The sequence below is a fragment of the Cuculus canorus genome, chromosome 5, assembly GCF_017976375.1.
Source record: "Cuculus canorus isolate bCucCan1 chromosome 5, bCucCan1.pri, whole genome shotgun sequence".
In the NCBI taxonomy this organism is placed as follows: Eukaryota; Metazoa; Chordata; class Aves; order Cuculiformes; family Cuculidae; genus Cuculus; species Cuculus canorus.
The window spans coordinates 12479693-12502646 of NC_071405.1; the positions used below are offsets into that span (position 1 = coordinate 12479693).

General features: G+C 39.7%; 1 protein-coding gene across 1 annotated transcript; it reads left to right on the forward strand.

Annotated features, from left to right (window-relative positions):
* Positions 1–224: 224 nt before the first annotated feature.
* On the forward strand, positions 225–1653 carry FANCF (FA complementation group F). Its single transcript, XM_054068541.1, has one exon. The coding sequence runs from the start codon at positions 225–227 to the stop codon at positions 1266–1268; it is 1044 nt and encodes a 347-aa protein (XP_053924516.1). The 3' UTR covers positions 1269–1653.
* The last annotated feature ends 21301 nt before the right edge of the window (positions 1654–22954 follow it).

The window sequence follows — 22954 nt, forward strand, 5'->3', positions numbered from 1 at the left end:
AGGGACTTAAACGGAAGTCAAAAGGTCTCTTCGACTCAAACCACCCCGTGATTCTACAAAGGGCAGAGTCAGGCGGGCGGGTTAAGGTGCCTTTAAGGGGCGGTCGCCCCCTGTGTGACCGACGTCCGGTTCAGCCAATAGGATCGCGTCTCTCCCCGCGCCCGGCGCGGACTGGCTGCGGCCCCGGCGGGGCGGGACTCGCGTTCAAACCCATGGCGGGCGCGATGGAGGCCGTGCTGGAGCAGGCGGAGCAGCTCCCCGCGCTGCTGGCTGTGTCCCGCTCCGCGCTGGTGCGTGACTGGGACCCGCTCACTCTGGACCGTGCACTCGACTGGGCTCGGTATTTCCAGCACCTCCACGATCGCTTTCGCACCCGCCCTCGGCTCCGGGAAGCTTTGGGGCGGCGGTTGCGGCGGGGACAGCTCCGCTTCGCCCACCTGGGGCGCTGCCCGCAGCTGCTGGGGTTGGCGCTGCTGGAGAACCGCGCTCTGCCGCCCGCTGCCTGCCGCCGCCTCCTCCACCGCCTGCTGCAGCCCCCGCTGCAGCCCCCCGAGCGCCCGCTGCAGCCCCCGCTGCAGCCCCCCGAGCTCCTGCCGCTCCTCGCCCGCCGCAAAGCCGCCGCCCGCCTGCTGCCGTCGCCCTCGCAGGGACAAGCGGAGGCGCAGCTGCTGCTGCGGCGGCTCCGGGAGGAGGAGGAGGAGGAAGGCGAGGCGGCGGGGCTGCTGTCCCGTGCCCTGGAGCAGCTCCCCCAGCCCCGCGCCTTCGAGGTGGTGGCGGCGGCGCTGCTGCTGGTGAAGCAGGGGGGAGACGGGGAGCAGGGGGGTAGCAGCCCAGGGGGAATCCAGGCGACGGGAAATGGATCTGTTGCCGGGCTCCTGCTTTCCTGGCTGTTGGAGAACACGAAGCAGTTTTCTGCTTTCTGCCTTCACCTCCCAGGCTCCCTTCTTGCCTCCCTTGCTAGTCACCACTCCCAGTTAAGCAGATCTTACCTGGACCTCTTAACCAGCTGGGGAAGCCAATTGCTCTATGACCCCTTGCAGGGACTGTGGGTTAAAGGTTGTCCTGACAAAGCTGAGCTGTCCTGGGAGGGGCTGAGGGAGCGCTTCATCTGCCTCTGTCAGGGATCTGCACTGCTCAAGGGACAAACCCAAGCTGCTCTGAAACTCTTGAAGGCGCGGGATGGAGACTTTGAGGTCCGAGGCCTGAGTGTGTGGACTGACTTACTGATGGAAGTAGAAGAGCATCTGAAGAAAGAAGCAGAGCACTAATGCGTGAACACAAAAAGCAACATGAAAACTTCTGAAATCCTGCTTAATTCTGTTTGATATGAAGGGCCAGAAAACTGTATATCGTTTGAGTCTAAAACTGGGCATTGATGTGACTGCTGACCACAATGTTCCTGACCGCGTGTGATGTCTGTCAGGAGGCCTGGCGCTTTCTTGTAATTGCCCTGTTAGTTCTGGTCACTGCAGGAAATGTCTTCTTTTCGGTACTTCCTGCTCACCTAATAAAATGCAGAAAATGCTTTCTGTTTCAAATGTAGAATAAATTATTTCTGTTTAAAAAGAAATCAACAAACTGCACCTCAAGTGTGTTCGTGGTAGTTGTATCTCTAACTGTTCGCAGCTGACAAAAAACTCAAAGGGATGAAGTTTCAAATGTGAAACCCCCAAATTCAGGCTTAATTTAGTAGCAGTTATCTTGATTGGGCTGTCTGCCCTGGTGGCCACGTTCCATGCTCCTATAGCTCTTGCATCCGATTGAGTCTCTGGGCTTCAGTGGAGGTGAGAGAAAGCCAGCTGTAAAGCTTATTGAAAAGTTCTAAAATTAGAAATTTTTATGTGTTGCCCTATTATATGATGATACATAAATATTTATAAAGGAAACCACTAAAATACAGGGTGTTTTGTGTGGTTTTCTTCCATTTTCCATATTCTGTTATATGATTTTTGTGGGGTTTTTTTTTTGTAGAATAGAAAAGTGAGTGAACAACTTTTTTATTTAGTTACAATTTTTTTTCTTCAATTTCTTCTTTCTCAATTTTTTTTATTTTGTTTGATCAGTGTAGTTTCTATCTTCCTTTATCACTGTAATTTAAAATGAGTGTTGTAGTGCAGGAGTAACATTTTCAGCTCTTTGTTTAGCTCTGTTAGCTAGTATTCCCAAAGTGAGCAGTGGATTAAGCAATAGACTCGTAGAAGAAGATGGAGGAAATGTATGCAAACACTGTAAAAAGAGGTCTTCATTAATCTTTTGTGTGGTGTACCTGTCAAAGAATTCCTGTAGGCCACATTCTTACATGTTCAAGATCAATTGGGACGTTTTTCTCTACTGTTGAAGTTCCTTTAGGAAGGGTTAAAAGGAAGTGTTTTGCTTCTGCTTATACACTTAAAAAAATCAAACAAGATATTAAAAAGTATAAACTGTATTGCAGCTAATTAGAGTAGTAGACTATTACAGCTTAAAATAGTGTATACAACTGTGTCAGATATGTCTGTACCACAAAACAAGAGCAGATGGGATCTTGTGATTTTTAAAATGGAAATAATTAGTACGAGCGAAAGATATTGTTTATCTTGGAAGAGAAATAATGCCTATTCTAACTTGTAGGGAAAATAATAATTAAGTTATTAATAAATAAGTTATTATTTCCCCCCCTCTTCTAAAACAAAAGGGATACTCAAGGGTAACAGCACGCTTTAAACAGAAAACATGCTGCTGATCCATCAAAAATATGACTGTTTTTTGAGGGTTCCTTGATACATCATGTCAGCAAGGCAATATAGTTATGGAGATCTGCAGATGAGCATATTAAAAAAGCTGCAGCTGTGGCAGTCATCTTGCTTTTTCTCAAACAGGGTTGTGTCATGTGCCCCCCTGCTCTTCTGGAACCCATGGTGGTGGTCAGTCTTGAAAGAGAGCACCGTGTCGGTGGACCTCAGGACCAGCTTTTCTGCAGTATTGAAAGAAATATAAACGCTGTCTGTAAGTGTTTAAAACTGCTTAGAATTATAAAGCCTGGAGTTTGAACTTATGCTGTCTAGCCACAGTTCCCTGCATTATGTAGTTTTGGCATTTGGTATGGAAACTTCACTTGAGCTTGCCCTTAATGCTTTTAACAGGCACAAGAGATTTTTTGTCTGTTAGAATACTTTTTGCTATCAGAGGTTCCTGATGTACCCAAAGGTACCAAGCAGAGTCACTCGGACTACATGCTAAGGGTGAATATCAAATGTTGCAGTAATGTTACAGTAACAAAAAACCCTTTATCAGTAAGATGGGTAGAAGCTGTTTGCATTCCTTCTCCTAAGTGAGGAATAATTGACCTCAACTATTTAGAAACTGATTGTTCCCAGGTACTTGAGTCTGATAAAGTTCACTGAGAGTTAAGTCTTGGTTTTGCTTCTCAAGATAGATATGTCTCTTTATGTACTCATCATGTTGACCACGAGTTAAGTCTCTTAACAGCTTTAAACTATTTCTAGGATGAATCTGATGCTTGTAGGGAGTTTGTACATGCACTATTTCAAGTCTTAATTGTAATAAACCCAAGCTTGCTCTTGGAAAATTCAGTTCATGAAGCCAGATGTCTTCTTTCCAAGTAATGTATCGTTGCACCTTTTATGAAGTGTAACTGCAAAATCTTCTGCTGCAGTAGCTGCGAAGTAATATACCCATCAAGGTGACTTTGTTAAGAAAGTAAAGAAATTATTGGGGAGCAGAAGGCAAGAGATAGGCCAGTGTAGACCATTCATACTTGATTTCCAGTTTCATCCTTGTTATAGGAAGCCTGAACAGTAAACAGTAGTTTAGCCTCAGTGAGGCAGAAGCACCTGGTTCTAGCAATTTTGCAAAAATGTTCCAATCTGTCCCAAATACATTATAAAGAGGTGCCAGAGCCATGATTACAAAATTCCAAAATCCATATGGCATTTATTGTAATAAATGCACCAATCCACATCCCCTATTATTTCAGCATACTTGTCGAGTGTGCCAGGTAGCTGTTCAAATGACATTTCAAATTTTTTGGAACTCCATTTTTAATAAAAATGTAAACAAGGAAGGAAAAAGTCTAATGTCTGTGACCTCCTCCCTCTTCGTATTTGCACGCTGAGATTTTCAGGCCAGCCTTGCAAACTCTTGACCTAAACAATCACAGCTGTCATGGGAATTAAAATATTAGAAATGACGGACTACAGCCTTTTCCTCCATCACCCTCTTCCCCTTTTTACTGATAGAGAGAAACAGATCTCTGTTTACTCTATGATTGAAAAATTATGGTTGAAGAACTGTTACATTCCTGTTTCAGAAGATGGGTAGGAATTGAGGACTCATTTTACATTGTCAATCAGGAGGATTTTACTTGCCCAATAAATAGCTAAAATGGATATATTTTGCTACTGCTGTTGGTTTTTTGAGTTTTGTTTTGGGTTTTTTTTAAGTAGTAAAAGTGAAAAAAATTTACCTTTTGTCTAACAGTACTGTAACTCCCCACAGGAGATGTCTGGACACTAAATTGCTTTTTTTACTTATTTGTCTTGTGAAATATCTGTTACCTTGTGATAGCCCTATAGGAAAAAACCCTCTTTTGCCCCCTAGGCAAAATCTAGGAGAAAACAAATTACGTCCTCCTAGTAATTGTCAGTATTTATCTAGACTTGAGAATAAGGAAAAATTATGTAGAATAAATTGTTCATTTAGGAAAAAATTAAAAGCAGATTGTTATAATTCAGTTAAATATAAGCCTGATTGTGACTGAAAGAACACATGTTAAATTCAGAAGTTCTCGTTACAATGTCGAGTCCAACAGTACAATCAAATGAATTCTTGTTTTGCACACAAGGTTTCTTTCCTTCACCCCCCAAGTAGGTGAATCCGGATCCAATGTTCTTGTTCTTCAGTGACAACGATGAGTGATTCTCTTTTTTTTCAGTAAGTGAAAGACTATTTTTTAGGTCATGGAGGCAGACTAATATTTTGATCATATGGTAGCAGTATTTTCAGGTGTTTATCTAGACAGCTCAGCTACAGTTAAATGGCTAATTTTAGTTCTGCTGTTTCTGAAAAGTGGGAGATTTAAAGCTAAACGATATTCCTCATGAAGCTATGGGGGAATGATTCTGTGCAGTGTGCAAGTGAAGGCCTTACACCATCCTCATGCAGAGCGCAGCAAAGAGGCACCACTGGCATGGGAACCTTATGCTGGAGAGGCTTATTTAGTTTGATGGGCAGAGTTATAGAAAAATAAATAAAATGTGAGTGGAAATGGTGAGGAGAAAAGGCAGAAAACTACTCCCTTCTGAAGACTCTGGAGAAAAGGTGGATTTCCCCTTCACCAGAACCAAGTGACTTTGGTGCTGCTGCAGACAGCATTGGGCCTGTGAATACCGTGATTCAAAAAAAATAAATCAGAAGACTTCTGATTTGGTGTTGGCTGCTCTGCTAAAGCACTTGGCTTCTGCATTCCCTAATGGCCACTTGGATAGATGGTATAAAAAGGCAAGAATATTAAGGTAGTGAATGAGAAATGTAGCTGTGTGTGCAGGGTAGGAAACTGTGCTTATTTAAATAGGAGTTGCTCTTGCAGAGATGAGAACAAAAGAACAATATCCTACCCACCCTGGCATAAACCAGACCTGAATACTCACAAGTATGGTCAGGAAAAATAGCTTTTTATCAGTTAATAATTAATATGGATCTTTCTGCCAAGCTATTTTCTCTCTCTTATTTTCTCTCTCTTTTGAGGGATTAGATGTTGTTTTGACTAAACACCTCATTCTCATGTGCCTGTACTGAGTTTCAGACAACCTGGAGATGTTGGCTTGTTTGTTTTCCCTTACGTGTATACTTTTAGAACGTCTCAGAAAAAAAAATGTCTGTAGCAATGAACTAGACCAGTGAAAAACAGTTAAAGATGCATTCTCTTGTTTTTCAAATAGAGTTTGAAAACTTGTTAAGCTGGTTAATGTAGCTACTACTACAGTACCGAAGCCACTCGTGTACCAACACTGCTTTTAATTCCTTGTGTGCTGATGGCTTAGAGTTACTGATATTACTTTCCATATTTAATTATATCCTAGTAATTTCTCCGTGTATCAGTTCTTCCACTAGAGATCTTTGTTTCTAATTCTTTAACTAAAGTGATTGGCATTTTCCTTACAGTTAGTGCATGGAATCATCTCAGATACCACAGAGGGTGGCAGCAGAGTCTCTCTGCACAGATGGTCTTGGACTTCTGATCCAAAAGGAGAATCCAAGCTCCTGAGCTGTTTCTAGAGGCAGAAGAGATGCAGGGAGTTAATACCCACTGTTGTGCTACCCACTCAGAAGTTTCCCATTGAAAAATCCCATCGAGACTCTATTTTGTCCTTGCAATTCCGATTTCACTAGCTCTTTAATTTAATGTAGGATCAGGTAATAATATGAACCGTATCCCCTAACTGTCTTTACCCACAGACCTGTTTTATTAATAATATTAGGTATTCAGCTCTTAAATTCCTTTTCTATTACATGATAAATTCCTGTAGTATTATGTGATCAATTTACTGTAACCCTTAACTAGGATATTTTACCAGAAATGATAGCAGTATGCCCTGAACAGAGAATATGGCAATCAAATGCTGAATTTTGTCTTGAAATGCACTCTCCTATTACATTTCTCCCTCTGGGAAGAAAGTCCAGGATGAATGCTCAGGCATGAGCTATTCATAGCCTGTAGCTCACTAAGAGGCTAATCCCAGCATTTGATAAAGCGTTATTCAAGTTTTTGGCAGTAGTCATGAGTTTTAAATCCCACCGCAAAGATTCACTTTGAATGTTTTCCTAGGGATTGTTTCCAGGACTGAAATGATATAAGCTGCTTTTACCTGCACATTTATATCCCCGTTCCTCTTACGGCATGTTGGACTTTATGATTATCTGTACAGGAAACAGTAATTGTGGTCTTGAGTTTCTCTACGTAGTGGTTCTCTCAACATAAAGTTAGCAATGGAGGAAAATTATTATGTGCATTCTTTTGTGCTTGATAAAAATTACACCCATAAAAATAAGCCAGCAATGCAAGACTAATTTTTTTATGATCCAGTTGTCAGTTAAATGTATAGAGGAATACTTGATATTAATGCTGAATAACTGGGGAAAATCATGCCGGTTTATTTATTTTACTCTCATAGTAGGAGATAATGAATCCTCTTGAAATACCAGCTGGCCAAAATGTAAATACAACCTCTCTTTCCAATATGTATGGGCAGTGAATTCATTAATATTTTCTTGTTAATGTAAATGAGCCAGGTAAAAACAATTGATTTCTTTTAGGAATTAATTGGACATGATCAATCCCCAAAACAAGTGTAATAACAAGGTCATTCATCAGCTGCTTAATGTTGCAATAGCCTAAGCTTGCCCTTTCAGCTAGGAAAAGAAGCCATGCCCTGGGGAAAAGGCTTTTAAATAGTTATGCTATTGACAGAAAAAATGCGTACTGTTGTCTCTCACAGCCCCATCATTCTTAATGTTGAGATATAAGTTGCTGAATTCATGTGTTTTATAATTTGTCTTGTAAATTATATATTTTTTCAAGCTTATATTTCTTTAAAGTAGTAAAAACATAAGGTGTGAGGAAACCTAAATATAGCAGCACAGCAAGAGTGACAGTCAGCTGCCTGGCTGGCACAGACTTTTGGGAAAAAGCATGGAATTCTCTCCCTACTTTCAGAAATACCACCAGGGTTTGTATTCTAGCAAAGCAGTTGTATTTGTATCCTAGAAGGCTTGATGGTACTTGAGAAGACATCCTTAGTATTCTGCTGAATTGGAAATTTTTTCACACTGGACAATCACCTTCTACCTGAAATTAAGGGTCTCAACAGCTACCTAGGGATCTTTAGGCATTAGAAATGATAAGCAAGAAAATGTCATAATTTCATTTATGTTTAAATCTTTCTTTAACTCACTTGAGTGAGAAGATAGTTTTTGCTGGATTCTACCAATGAAATTACCTGACCCATTTTTTATTTATTTACTTAAAGTGAGTTTGAGCGCTGAATTAATCTCTAATTTCCCTAAGTCTTTTGTTTTTTTATTTACAGGTATGCTTTTCTGCTGAATACAGCACGCATCTTCCCTTTTGTTCTTCATAAGTGTGAACAAAAACTTGTTCAGGTTAAAAGATAGTATACATAAGGGAACTCCAGGATGACCATAGTGCAGAAAATAATTTCTATAATATGAAAGTAGAATTTCTTGCTACTGCTAGTGTAGTCAAGTAAACACTTTCCCCTATTTGTGAATAAATTTTAGAACAAGTTAGTTACTGTGTGAACCACAATTCAAAGAGGCAACCCCCACCCCACCATCAAATGGTATGCCAAACTGTCATTTCACCTAAAAAGCACACACAGGATCCAGCAGTAGGAGGTGAAAGCTTGAAATAGCTAAAAGAAAGTCAGTTTTCTGTAATGCTAATATCAACTCAATGAAATAATTCATCAGCATTTCTTGTGGTTTTCTTTTCTTGCTTTCAGTCCTGTGCAGAGACTCAGTGTCTTCCTAAAATACACTTTTTCATTTCCAGCAAAAGTTTCTTGGGCTAAAGTAGACCTAAGCAAGTCAAATCCTATGGGTCAATAGGGGAAAAAGTGGGGATTAAAAAAGGAAAAAGATGAAAAATAAAAAATAATCAGCAATTTATTCCATTGGCTCTTGATATGGATCTGAGTAGTCTGGATCTTCTTGACTTTGCAAAGATGTGTGGCTATTTTAAAGGTCACATGTTCCTGTGTGATGCATTTTGCTCCCTGGATGCAGAGCAGACCTGCAAGATGAGCAGGATTATGATCCTGACTTTAGTACTGACAGTATTGTGGTGGGTTTTGTTTGTGTTTTTTTAAGTACAAGTTCTTGTTCTATGAGCAGAGCCTGACTCTGCTGCAGGTAGCAGGACTGTGAGACCATGCTGCCTCCAGAGGTGATGTAGTGGGCAGATTCAACCCCGGTGTGTGTCATCATGCGTCTTGCAAATCATATTTACTGTAAAAGCATGGATATAGTTGAAGGCCCAAGAAGACAGTTATAGATAGACAAATGGTTTATATTGCCAGATGACTTCTGCCGCTATTACTGGAGCCAACACGTTATTCTTTATTTCAGAGTCAATTGAAACACTGAAGTGTGGGGTTGCACTGCACAGATTGGGAGGGGATGCTGGCTTGAGCATCATAAAATCACTGTGTCAGTTTTGCGTTGAGTTCACAGTGCTGCGACAGTACCACTGAGTGCCAGCTGCTGTCATCTTGCCTCTTCACATTGTTGTCCTACTTTTACTCTTTCTGATTTGACAAAACCCCTGGTTTATCTACACAGCAGAACATCTCGCCCAAATAGTCGTCGGGAGGTGTGCAGGTGCATGCTCTTTACCACTGTAAAATTCTGCATCTTGCTGTTTGTCACATCTCGTGAGCCTGATCTGCAAGGAGTGAGCACAATGTAGAGCATGTGGCTCATGATGAAAGCTGCAGTTCTAACATTTTTAGAGTGATCATTGTTTAAGCCTATTGGAGTCCATCCAGTAAAAGCAAGAAAATAAGTTTTATCTGGATCAGGCTTAATACTGCTTCCCTTTGAATGTAATTGGATTTTTGTCACTGTCTGTGGTTGAGCAGGACAGAGCATGAATTTTGGTGTGAAATGTAATGGTGGTATTGCTACAGAAGCAGGAAGAAGTGCTGCACTTATTTTTGAAAGAAAGTACAAAAGTGTAAAGCAGGAGTTCCTATGTAAGGAATTTATAATGTGAAAAAAAGATTGTTTCTTTTAAGTAACTGAGGAATGATTGTTAAGGTGTTAACTCTGGTAACACAAAACTCTCATCTTCACACCTTCCATCTAAGTCAAGTTTTCTAAAACTTTCTCTTTATCCTATGAATTTCTGCATATGACAATTTTTATACCTATTCAATCTGTGAGGGGAAAAATGACATAAATCATTCTCGTCTGTTCTCGGTAATGTCAAAAACACATGTCACTGACACTGCCAGTTCAAGACTGTTGCTGGAAACCTGAAATAAATTGCAAAGGAGTAACAAGAACAATTTATAGAAGGTACATTATCCAAACATAGACACATGCACACTGCTCTAGTCAGTGGACATATGATTGAATCTGGAATTTCTACGGTAACTTCAGGTAACTGAGCATGCACTAGCCACTAATTACAACAGGAAAACACTGAACGCTGTGCATTGCACTGACAAATTGCTCCCAGTGGTATCTAAGCTATTTCGCTCTTGTCATTATAGCCTCTAGCAAAGTCAGGATATTTGAAAAGAATATGGTGTCTGCAACCTATTAAAGATATTATATCCCTATTTATAGTCCAGTTCCATGAATAGAAAATTCCAACAGAAGAACATTTACTATAGAAATTTTTGAATATGGAGCCTTTAAATGCAGTTGTGTTTAGTTTATGGGCCAGGTATTTAGAAAAAAGCAATTAAAGCCACCTTGCTCATTAACATTTCAGTTCCTCATGGAGCACTTTAAGCACACGAAAGCGATTGCATTTTGATTTGTAATGCTTCAGTGAACTGAACCTCCCCACTATGTATGTGTGCATTGTATTAGAGGGCAGTCTCTAAACACTTGCATGTGGTTTTGTTCTACTACAATTTAACTGATATGATGATCTTCTAAATTCGTTGAGCTTATGGAATCCAATTACCTTTTGCCATGTGCTTTGTTCAGCCCTTTTTTACATTTGATTTGCAAAGGCATAATAACAGAAGTACATGGCATAACTGCATTACCATGGCTATTGCTAGTTGATAGTAATTGTGAAGACGCTACTGATTATAAGTAATGGTAAATCAAGGCAATGATTTATAGAACACATATTTTGACTTTTGCATTACAAATTGGAAGACATGGCAGCATGAGTATCATCTCTCCATCATCATTTGAGTACGATAAACACAAGCCAACAAATCATTACTCCCTTTAGAACATATCTGAAATTAGGCAATAAACTATCCTATGTGGTTGGCCCAGAAATCATTATTTTAAAACAATGTATGGGTTAGCCAAAGAGGCAGCTTTAAAAGCATTCTGATTCTCAGAAGCTCATTAAAATTAGTGTGTGGTGGTGGAGATGATGTCTATAAGTTAATGTTTTCATTTTCTTCCACTAGCAATTAAAAGTAATAGATAAAAACTATAAAAGGTAAAAAAATTAATTATTTGCTGTCTTCTAGTTACAGAAAAATAACGCAGATGTTGGATTAAGTTTTTACTCGCTCAGTCTTCATGAAGGCATATCCAAATAAACCTAAAATATATAGCCTCTTAAAATGCAAAGGGTTTTCATCATCTTGGCAGCTTTGACACACAATCATAATACACCTGATGAATCCTTGTCACTAAAAAAGCTTCAGGCACAGTGGCATTTTGCTTTTTATGCTGAAGATCATGACTTCAGTGTTTGGTGAACGTTGCACATGCACTTCGAGGTAAAAAGTTCAGCTACTGATTAAGGTCTGAAGGGAACTGTTTTCCAACAAGATTAGAAGAGACCTTTGGTTTTCATTTATCTTTGTATTTTGCTTAGCATTTTGTAGTGTGAATGTTACTGCGAAAGCTGGAAATGTTGGTTCTTTTAGTCTCTCTTTTTGAGCCTATTATATACAGTAGTACAGCATAACTAAAATGGTTTGGTCCAGCTAAAGCAGCTGGTCTTAAGAGGAGAGTTCTTTAAATGTAATGGTAAAAATAGGAATTTCATATTCTTATATGAATTGCCATGCTGCTTGGTATACTTATTTTTAACATATTTTTACAAAATCTCAACATATGGGCCTGCCTGTAGTTCTTGATATAAATGTAAAATACGGTAACTTTAAAGTTTTCACCCCAAAGTTGTGTCTTTTAATTGAATTAAGTTCTAAAGAAAATAAATAATAGCCTTGTCAATCTGTCAAGTGAGGAGAGAGCTTGATGTAAGGAGAAATCAAATTACTTGTGCAGAGCAATAGAGGGAGTAAGAGAGAGTATTTGGTCCCTTGATGTAGTGATTTATATTCCTGGGTCTCATCGCAAATCTGTTCTTCTGTAATTACACGACTAAGATGTTTGGAATGTTTAATAGCAGTTCAAAGGCAACTTTTAAGAAAAAGCAAATAACCATTTGAAATTACCAGCAAAATTGTTCAAGACATGCACTGTTGTAGACTTCATCTTGGTGACTTTCTTATTGCTTTGGCACTCCTATGGCTAAAAGTAATTAAGTTCATATGAAGTAAATGGAAAATGGTAGCTTTTCCATCACAATGAAATGCTGAAATCTGAATGAATGACGAAGTCTTTAGAATTAGTGGCACATTGCTATAGTGAACTAAGCAAGTGACCTGCCCTGGAGGAAGAGGGAAAAGCAATAATGTTCATGTCCCATCTGTCAGAAAGGTGTAGGAGACATTTCTTGTTACATAATGGCTGTCCCATTCCTTGAAATATTGTGGGGATTAGAAAATACCTTGCATAATTTATGTACACCATCTTCATTCCAAAACCATACGTTACCATTCCCACAGACAGATTACGCTGACATTCTGAACCATATGTATGGTTTATACAGGTAACATAATACTTTCAAATTATATGTGCTATGAGCCAATAAAATTAGTATGGGGTACTTAAGCGATAGCCTCATAACAGCTAAACTAACAAAGGTTTATAAAATACTTCTCTCCTAATTTTTCATGGGGCAGTCATAGGTTTTTATTTTTTCCCTTTAGCTTTACTAATGAAATGCAGTATTAGGAACTGGCTTTCTTACTAGCCAAAATCCTGGTGTTCTCAAACATATATGGAATTCCATTCTTCTCTTTCTTCTTTCCAGACATGAATTTCTAGGATTCAAGCACCGAATTTTCAGCTGATATGGAATTGCCGCAAAGCTATGAAAAGTTACACTTGCTTGGAATAGCACATAATTGAGAGAAAATATATGATAATTTTCTATATACTTTCCGAGATGGCATTTTACTGTTCCATCGTTTTTTATTTCTGTATGGGCAGCCTGTATTATTTTTCCAAATGCCTTCACTGGTTCACTTCCAAAACAATTACTGGATCATTTCATTCCATTAAGGTTTTATTTCTTTGTTTTGGGAGGGGATTGCTTTTATTTTTGAGAATATCCTGCTGGTACAAAGCCACTGGCATTATTTGACTGCTTGGAAGTAGTTTACCAAGACCGATAAATCTATGCAAGGGTCTATGAAGGACAAGAGGATTGATTGTTTCTGTCATATTGGGATTGTCTGCTTCTGAGCCTAGAGAGCTGGAGCCAAGACGCAGCAGTGAGAAGGCCAGCAGTGCACAGCTCGTACATCCACCTGAGAATTATCGCTGGCTGTGGAGCTGCACTGGCTCAGTGGCAGCTTTCGTGTCTTTTCTGTGCAGTCTGTCGTGTCCCCATGAGGAGCAGCCTGGCTCTCCTGCCCTGGAGGATGGTGCTTTCCATTGGCTTTACTTCCAGGCTGGTAATGCCACGCCTCCACAGCCCTGTGAGCCTTACTGCAGCTAAAGGAGGTGGATTGGCCTGCTCACCCCTTCTTAGGGGGAGTCAAACACTTGTGTGGTCACGTTGTTACGTGGGTGGGTGGCCCTGCTGGCCTGGCACACCTTAGATTTGTCTTGAATCATTTCCCACTTTGCTTCACCTTGTAGCTTGAGAGCATGTGCGCCAGAGCAAAGGCAGAAGATACGCAAGTGGGAACAGATGGCTGGGGTAAAGGATATGTGTGGCAGTGTCTTCTGGCAGCATTAGCGTTTCACACTTTCTTCAAGTATACCCTTCAGCCTGTATTTTCTTTGTTCTTAACGAACAGTTTAGAAGTTGGGGAGATGATGTGATTTGGTGAAAAGCAATGGTAAAGAACAGAGTTTCTTATTTCATGGTATTCCATCGCAGAGGTGTGCAAGCTAGGCTGTCTCAAAAAATTATTCATACAGTCATTTCAGACATGAAACAATGAAAGATGGTATCTTTCAATATATTTTGCTGCATAGGCTTAGATTTATTCTAAAATGTATGTTATTGCTCTCAGTTCAGTTCAGCCCTTCTCCTCTTTTAAAATCCCATTTCATAATTTGAATGTAATTGTTTATTTTCCATTTAGAAGAAAAGATTCTTACTACAAGATTTGAGAGGGATATAGATCTAATAAATAAGAGGAGAGTATGAGCACTGCTATTTCACACCACAGCTGCAGAACCACTTGAAACACATGGCATTGATCTAATATCTGTTCAAGGCTTTCAAGATTGTCACTTGTTAAAATTCTTGTTTCACATGTATATATATTAAAATTTGATTTCTGATCATTATTATACTGTAATAACTGAAGTAGGTGTGACCCGATGAAAGAGAACTCTCCTGCCTTCACTACTGTTTTAAATTTGTAATATAATTTAATAGCACTAGGTGTGTTTGCTGATAAACTTTCAGCTGATTAATTAAGCTTTCCCTCACACCTAAATAAACACACCCACACACAGAGCTCTTAAGTAGCTGTAATCTGAAACTTTTCCTTGCTGTAAGATCAGTAGGTGGTTGCTGTCAGCAACAGCATATTTGTTTTATATTTTTCTCCAGTAACGATCAGTCTGGAAAAAAAAAATCTAAGAAAATCATTCAATTCTACACAAATATAATGGGAAAAAAAACAGGTTTGATTTTTATTGGTGATATTAAATATCTAGGATACTTTAACGTGATACTGATCTCCATAAGCCATACTACCTGATTATCTGAAATATTTGAACATTAATTTATGGACTTGTTAGATAATTTGCTTTGCTAGCACTAACTGTAACTGTACAGACATATTTTGCCTTCCTATCATCAGTATTCTTAACACAAAGAATTTTTGCTTATAGAGATGCAAGGACAATAATGCTGTAAGGATTTAATACTATTTGACTGATGTACTTGAAAATCCCCATGGAAACTTGGCGGTCTTTTCATTGATTTCTGTGCCTTGGTTTCTTGAGTGTTCCTTCACAAAAAATAGCCTCAGGTTACTATGTTTTAATGCTGCCTGCTTGTGTGCTACCCTGAATGCTTTGTAAATCAGCAGGTAGCATCATCTGTTCCTCTTGTGTTGTAGATCTTTCTAGAAAATACATTATAATACCTGTTCTGAAATTGCTATTTGCAAAATAACTGATGCTTCAGAAAAAAAGAAATATTAAGCATGAGCTCTGTTTCTTCAGCTGTCACTTGTCTAGACCAGTGTGGAAATGACTTAATGGTTCAAAGTCTTCCTCACTCCCACTTTAATAACAGCAAGCAACTGCTTTCGTTACGTTTCCTGCATTTTGCTCTTCTATGTGAGGACACAATTATAGGTAGACCCAAATTACAGGTGAAACACCGACACTGTTGAGTCACAGTAATGTGTCTGTTGACTCAGAAAAGGTTAAAGTTTGTTCATCCATGTCCTTCTAACATGAAGATACAGACTTCACAAAGCGCTATGGAATAAGACCACCCAGGTGGTCATCTAAATATATGAGATCTTTTGCAGAGGGTGGATTCAGGCTCTCTATTTTGGGATACTACCATGCTCTTTCTGCCATATCAAATAAGAAATGTCAAAATATCTCAGATTATTTGGAGCCAAGTTGCATTTCTGCCTCAAATCTATTTTAAAATACATTGATTGAACTTGCAATGTTCTCTCTGAATGCAGAGACACAAGAAGAAGAGGATTCCAGGGTGAGGGTAAATCTTGGTAGAATCCAGGGAGGTTTTTATGATTTGGAAAATTAGATGACTAATTCTGCAGTCCCCCTGATGAAAGGAATTAGTAATTGTTCTGGTACGTATAATGAGTTGATGAGAACTCATTCTTAGGTAGAGAACTTTTATAAGAATTAGACTTCATTGCAGTTCAGATGAATGCTATTTGCATGTGGTAGAAAATTTGTATGATGAGTGCCCTCTCCTTTCTCAAGTCAGTGTTTACCCTGCTACCAGGCATAAGGTCAACAAAGTGCATTGAGTCTGCTGGGCAACTGGGAAGCCCAGGGGATGCAAAAGGCTGAGACACATGAGAGCAGGTTACCTGCCACACCACAGGCTGGGGAAAGGAATTTCCAAGACATTCCAACTTCGAATCTACGTGGATGAATGCAACAAGGGTCTTTATTGGAAGGGGGGAAAAATGTGGGGTGGATCCATAAGGTAGCCTGGCAGTGGGCAAGAGGCTTGGTGCTGTAGAAGCAGAGGAAACAGGTACTGGGGACTGAGTGTGAGCAGGCACTGCCCAGCTCGGTGCAGGGGCACTGGACACAGCCGCTGCAGGAATGTTTCATTTACTTTTTCCATTTTCTTTTTCTTTCTCCCTCTTCTTAAATTGCAGGATGCCTTTTTCTGTCATTCTCATTCTACTTTCTTTCTATTCATTTAATTATTCTGCTGACTTACACTCTCCCTTTTCTCCCATGAATAAAAACCTGCAAAGATTGGATGTAGATTTCTGTTTTGCTTTTTTTTTTTTTTTTAACAGAAGCTGATGGCTGGCTTTAGAGGGATGAGCAGGATGACATTTTGAAGAATGCCAATTTCTATGCTTTGCTGTAAGGCTGAATTAATCTTGTGCAAAAGGCAGCATGAAGTCTAGTCACATTTTATTCTCACTTAAAACATTTAAGTTAGAATTTGAATAACATCTGATGTCATAGCTTAGTATTGAAATGTCCTTTTAAGAATGCCTTAATTATTTAACAAATGTGCATACTCTTTTGTAGGCATTCTTAGCACTTCACACCTAGACTGCTTATGTTATTTTATATATTTGAATCTATCCTGCTATAACATTGTAGCTGTGCTTTCTTCTATTTTATTACATTGACTTTTAGCCACTCCTTAAATCACTATAGGCAAGACTATCTCTATTTTCTTTGTTTGCCTTTTTATGTTTCTTCCCATGGTGGTTTTCCATCTATTTAAATGAAGAGTAAATCAACATATAAATCTGTCTTCAGATGCTCTCACTTCCTTGGTACTCTGCTCTTTAAGTAGAAAGCAGTAATTGGCACAGCATTTGGCAAGAGTATATACAAATACACTTAATATACACAAAGTATGTGTAACATTAAAGCATCCAATTCTTTTCATAAAACTTCTATATCCAGACTCTGTACGTTGTGATTAAGCAACAAGTTTTTCACAACAACAGAGCAAAAAAGGAAGAAAATGTTATCCAATTCATCAGAATGAATTCATTCCAAGATAAATTTGGAATACAAGTATTCAGTTATGCTGATCAGAACATGAAAGCAGAATTTCTGGTTTTGCCTTTCAGAGCATAATGATTACCTAGCATAAATAATGAATGACAAAGTAATTTCATTGAAGGTAGATGCCATGACAGAAAAGTTGCATCCTCATTAATGATGGTGAAACTCAGTCACTATCACAAGCAAAATTTTTTTGTCACTTCCATAAAGTCAGCAGGATGAGGTCAGAAAAATACTTGGTTTTTATTTTCCTTTCTCTCTGTAATATTTTAGTCTTTTCATTGCTGTGCCTTGTTTTGCAACAGTGCTGTTGGTGCTTAGCTAGACCCAAGGTCCCAGTTGTGTCATGGACAGAGAGACAACAGGAGAGAAGAAAGGAGCACCCGTTGTCTAAGTGCTTACTCTTGGATAGCTATGGAGGATAGCTTGGCCTTTTACAAGCTTGGTCTTTGTGAGCTCCTAAGTATGAATAAAAGCCTGTATTAGGATTGGCTGAGCTTTAGCCAACTGTTGGCAGAGCTTTTATCTTGTCCTAGGTACCAGTTTAATTCCAGAGATACCTTGCATCACCTGGCCTTGACCTGCAAAGTGGAGTAAAATCGTGTAGCATAAGGTAATGCCAAAGGATATTGAGGTGGCAGAGCTGCAGCAGATCCTCACGTCAGAACTGCTGGCCCACTAATCAGACCCTTAGGCAACTGCGTACGGTGGATATACAAGCAGGAAAATAATTGAGGGTTTGTATCATAGTTATTTCAGGCCACTAAACCAACATACCTACAGCTAAGGAATCTTAAAGGAAAAATTTACTAGGTGGTTCATGATATGGTTATTACCAGCTACTACAGAAATCTTTAGGGCATTTAATTATTATTTTAGTATTCATTATTTCAGTGAAAAATGAAAATTGAGCTCTGTTAAATGTTGTTTGTTTTATTTCCTTGGAGTCTTTACCAAGAACAGTAATTTGTCTTTCTTTTTCCCTTTCTGTAAGCCCCATGATGAATTCAAACATTCGAGTTCATTAATTAAAATGCTTCCTTCTCTGCTTATTTTAACATGACGCATAGAGTTGATTACCTGAGTATGTTTTGGAAGATTGATGGTTTAGCTTTTTAAGTTACAGCTTTTACAGGGATAATCTCTGAAATTATTTCAGTGGTAAGGCCTTGTTCCTAAAGTACCTTGCTATTTGAATCATAATAACATATGGATTAAAAAAAAAAGGCTTTGTGCTAGATTGGCACTCTAATGTAACAAGAGAGAGAGGAAGAGAAAAAGTTTCTATTTCCAAGCTTTGCTGCTTGAGTAACAGATGAAGAAAGATGAAGATGGGTCATAGTGTGATGCTCTGCAGAAGAGATGATGTAGCAGTGGGGAGTACTTTTCTTACTGCTTTGCTGGGATGCCCACATGAATGTAGGAGCTCTTTGCAAATCTATTCCGGTGTGGATACTTGAAATTATTTGTCTTTAAAATTCATATTTGAAAAATTTGTGTGTTTCTTTTTAAAACAGTAATGTGAAAATTCTTGTGGTTTTTCAAGCTCATGAAGATGCCTTCCCTAATTTCTAAAAGTTTCTGAAAGAAACTTCTTCCTCTGGCTCTGGAAAGCAAAGAGGTATTCAATAGTGGTTAAGAGGCAGAAGGGCCAAAGCTTTTGGAATGCTGTACGTAACATGAGATTCCCTTGAGTGGAGTGGAGGGACCATGCAGTCAGTGCCTCATATTCCCCCTTGCCTACAGGGATACAGTTATGCAATTTTAAATGCACTTTTTATTAAACTCATAATATTTTCCTTATTAATTCTATCACATTTCAGATAATATTTTTGCACATATTTACATAGAGATAGTGAAGTATATATAAATTTTATATTAAATTTTTATTAGGTATTCAGTCTTTGAAAAATATTTTTTAATTCCAAACCCAAAGTATGTTTAACTATTGGAAGTGCATATATAATGAAATCCCATTTTAAAATAAAGTTTACAAAAATTTAGGAGCAAGCATGTTCTTAATGTACAAGTTGACACTCATTAAGACTTTTGTAGTTGCTGGGAAGTTGTCACAGGTAACCTGAGGGCTGGAAAGCTGCTTAGTTTTGGTGCTAGAAAGGTGGGTGCCAGACCTGCTGATCTTACTGCCAGAAGCTGAGGTTTGCTGTGGAGAGGGAAGGAAGCAGCAGCTTGTGTTGAGCAGAGATTTAATGCCCTCAGTGCTGTGGTCTGGGCACTGTTTCAGGGAAGCTGTTTTGCTGTGCTGGAAGAGCATAGCTTTGTTGTGTTTCTGAGGAAGCCAGCATGCCTGTTGGTGATCTCCAGAAATTGCCTCTGCACTTTTTCATAATTTTATAGTATTGTTCTTTGAGCCAATTCCTGAGCAAAGTGAGAACCAGTTCAGAGTGGCTAATTCCTCTTACTCAGACCGGAGGAATCCTCTGCATTTTTAAGCCATCTGTGTTTGCTTTCATGTTCTAAGAGCTCTCTAAATGCACATTTTGTTGGAGTTTTTCTTGAATTCCTCACAGGTTTGTTAAGTGCTGGATCATTATGGATTCTGTTCCTGTGGATTGTGTCCATTGAATTGTTGGCCATGTGGATAGCATTCACTGTTATTTATTTCAAGTCTACAATGTTGAAATAAACTCTCCCGAGTTCTAATTGCACCTTTCAGTTTCCTCTTGATATTGGCGGGTTACAAGGTTTTTTCTTTTTTGTTTTTTCTTTCCATATTACTTCCTTTATATCTGGGTGCCATAACGTAATAAGCCTTTTAGGTATTCCTGGAGTGTTTTCTCTGTTTGGTTTATGGGTAGCCTTGATGAGAAGGCTCTGGCAGCTTGCAGCTGTTTTAAATAGGATTGAGATCAGAATTTTGGAGGGCTTCAGAAGGGTCTGTCCTGCTGGGACACAAACCAGTGTGAAATGACTGGAGAACTTCCAAGCTAATATGGAGTAGAGATGTGTCCATAAGAATGTTATAAACAAAGACCTAATGAGCATTGAACTTTACGTGCTTTCAATATTGATAATAGAATGCACATTGTCACAAAGAGCTGTGCTATGCACATGTAGCTTACTTCAGTGCAGATGAATTAAGTTTAGCAGGAACTTAAATTGATCCGCAGACCCAGTATGGACAAGTCATATATTACAGATGTGGGAAGAGATCTTTACCTGTTGAAAAGCAACCCCTGCTGCAACAAACACAGATAGGCTGCAGCTGTATTTGTTAATGATCTGGCCCAGTGAAGGTTTAAGGTAGTATCTTTCTTTTCTGTTGAACAGCAAAAAAAAAAAAAAAATCTTTAATTTTGTCTGAGTTGGGTTTAGTGAGTGGTGATGTAATTTTGTACTATTCTCTACTCACTAGATTAAGGAATTGCACCATGGCCAGATACTGCAATGCAAAATAAAACATGGGCACTTTTTACACGCCTTTTGTTTGCATGAATAACACTGGTCATAAGAACAAATTGTTCTTCATGTAAAAGATAATAATTAAATATATTTAGGTTAAGACCCTTAGCTGATTTAGTTCTTGATTAAGAGCTTTAGCTGACTGATCTTTAGCTGTTCCATTGATGGGATGGATTGGAAGGACCTTGTTTGTAGTGTATATACTACTTTATAAACAATCTCAGAACAGAGAAGGGATCATCTTCACAAAAGCTATTCATTATTAGCTATCATAAATGTACTTTCAGGCACTTTTCAGACAGCATCTAAGGACTCATCAAGAGAGTGGAGTTAGGATATGGACACTGGAGGATGTTACTGTGACTCTAGAGGATGTCAAGTAGCCTGTGGCAACTGCTTGTTTGCTGGTCTTGTCCTCAGATGCAAGGTGGGTTTTGTTCACTGGAATTTTAGGATAGCTGACTGCAAGGTGGACTAGCTTACTTGCATTAAAGGATAAGCTGTGGCATGTTTATTATAGGGTGAGAGGACATGCTGACAACTACCCTGGAGTACCTTATGAGCACATCTTACATCCTAGTGCCATATTTGGGATTTGGTCTCCATGCTAGCAGTCTGAGGCAGGATCTGTTTTTTCAGTTTCATCATTCTATCAATGTAATTAAAGCTATGTGCAGTCTTTTTATAAGTTACTTTTTCTCCAGACACTTTTTTTCCTTAACTTCTGTTCCTAGTTTTTCCTTAACTTCTGTTCCTAGTTTTTTCCTAATTAATGTTGACTCTTTTACAAAATATTTTAAATAATACGAAGATACTCTTACACTGTAATAAAAACGTGAACCTGGAGTAGTTGTACTGTATGATCTTAGCAGTTTAGCTATACTTCTATGCAAGTACAGCTCTAAAAATCTCCTCTGTAGAAAAGCATTTGGAAACATTACTTCTAGCAGCAGGGTTTCTCTTTTGACTGCATGTTTCTGAGCAACCTGGTCTAGGTAAACCTGCTTTAGCAGGGATGTTGGACTGGATGAGGTCCGTAACAATCATAGAATCACTAGGTTGGAAGGGACACACTGGGTCATTGAGTCCAACCATTCCTAACACTCCTTAAACCATATCCCTCAGCACCTTGTCCACCCGTCCCTTAAATACCTCCAGGGAAGGTGACTCAACCACCTCCCTGGGCAGCCTATTCCAGTGCCCAATGACCCTTTCCACGAAAAATTTTTCCTGATGTCCAGCCTGAACCTCCCCTGGCGGAGCTTGAGGCCGTTCCCCCTTGTCCTGTCCCCTGTCACTTGGGAGAAGAGACCAGCTCCCTCCTCCCCACAACCTCCTTTCAGGTAGTTGTAGAGAGCAATAAGGTCTCCCCTCAGCCTCCTCTTCTCAAGGCTAAACAACCCCAGCTCTCCCAGATGCTCCTCATAAGACTTGTTCTCCAGCCCCCTCACCAGCTTCATTGCTCTTCTCTGGACACGCTCCAGAGACTCAACATCCTTCTTGTGGTGAGGGGCCCAGAACTGAACACAGTATTCAAGGTGCGGTCTCACCAGTGCTGAGTACAGAGGGAGAATAACCTCCCTGGACCTGCTGGTCACACCGTTTCTGATACAAGCCAAGATGCCATTGGCCTTCTTGGCCACCTGGGAACACTGCTGGCTCATGTTCAGTCGGCTGTCAACCAGCACCCCAGGTCCTTCTCCCCTAGGCAGCTTTCTAGCCAGACTTCTCCTAGTCTGTAGCGCTGCATAGGGTTGTTATGCCCCAAATGCAGGACCCGGCATTTGGCCTTAAACCTCCTGCCATTGGTCTCAGCCCAGCAGTCCAGCCTGTTCAGGTCCCTTTGCAGAGCCTCCCTACCCTCCAGCAGATCCACGCTTCCTCCCAGCTTAGTGTCATCTGCAAACTTGCTGAGGGTGCACTCAATGCCTTCATCCAGGTCATTGATAAAGACATTGAACAGGGCTGGACACAGTACCAAGCCCTGAGAAACCCCCACTTGTAACTGGCCTCCAACTGGAGTTAACTCCATTTACCACCACTCTCTGGGCCTGGACATCCAACCAATTTTCCACCCAGGAGAGTGTGCACCTGCCCAGGCCAGAGGCTGACAGTTTCTGAAGCAGAACGCTGTGAGAAACTGTGTCAAAGGCTTTACTGAAGCCCAAGAAGACTACATCCACAGCCTTTCCCCCATCCAGTAGTTGAGTCACTTTGTCATAGAAGGCAATCA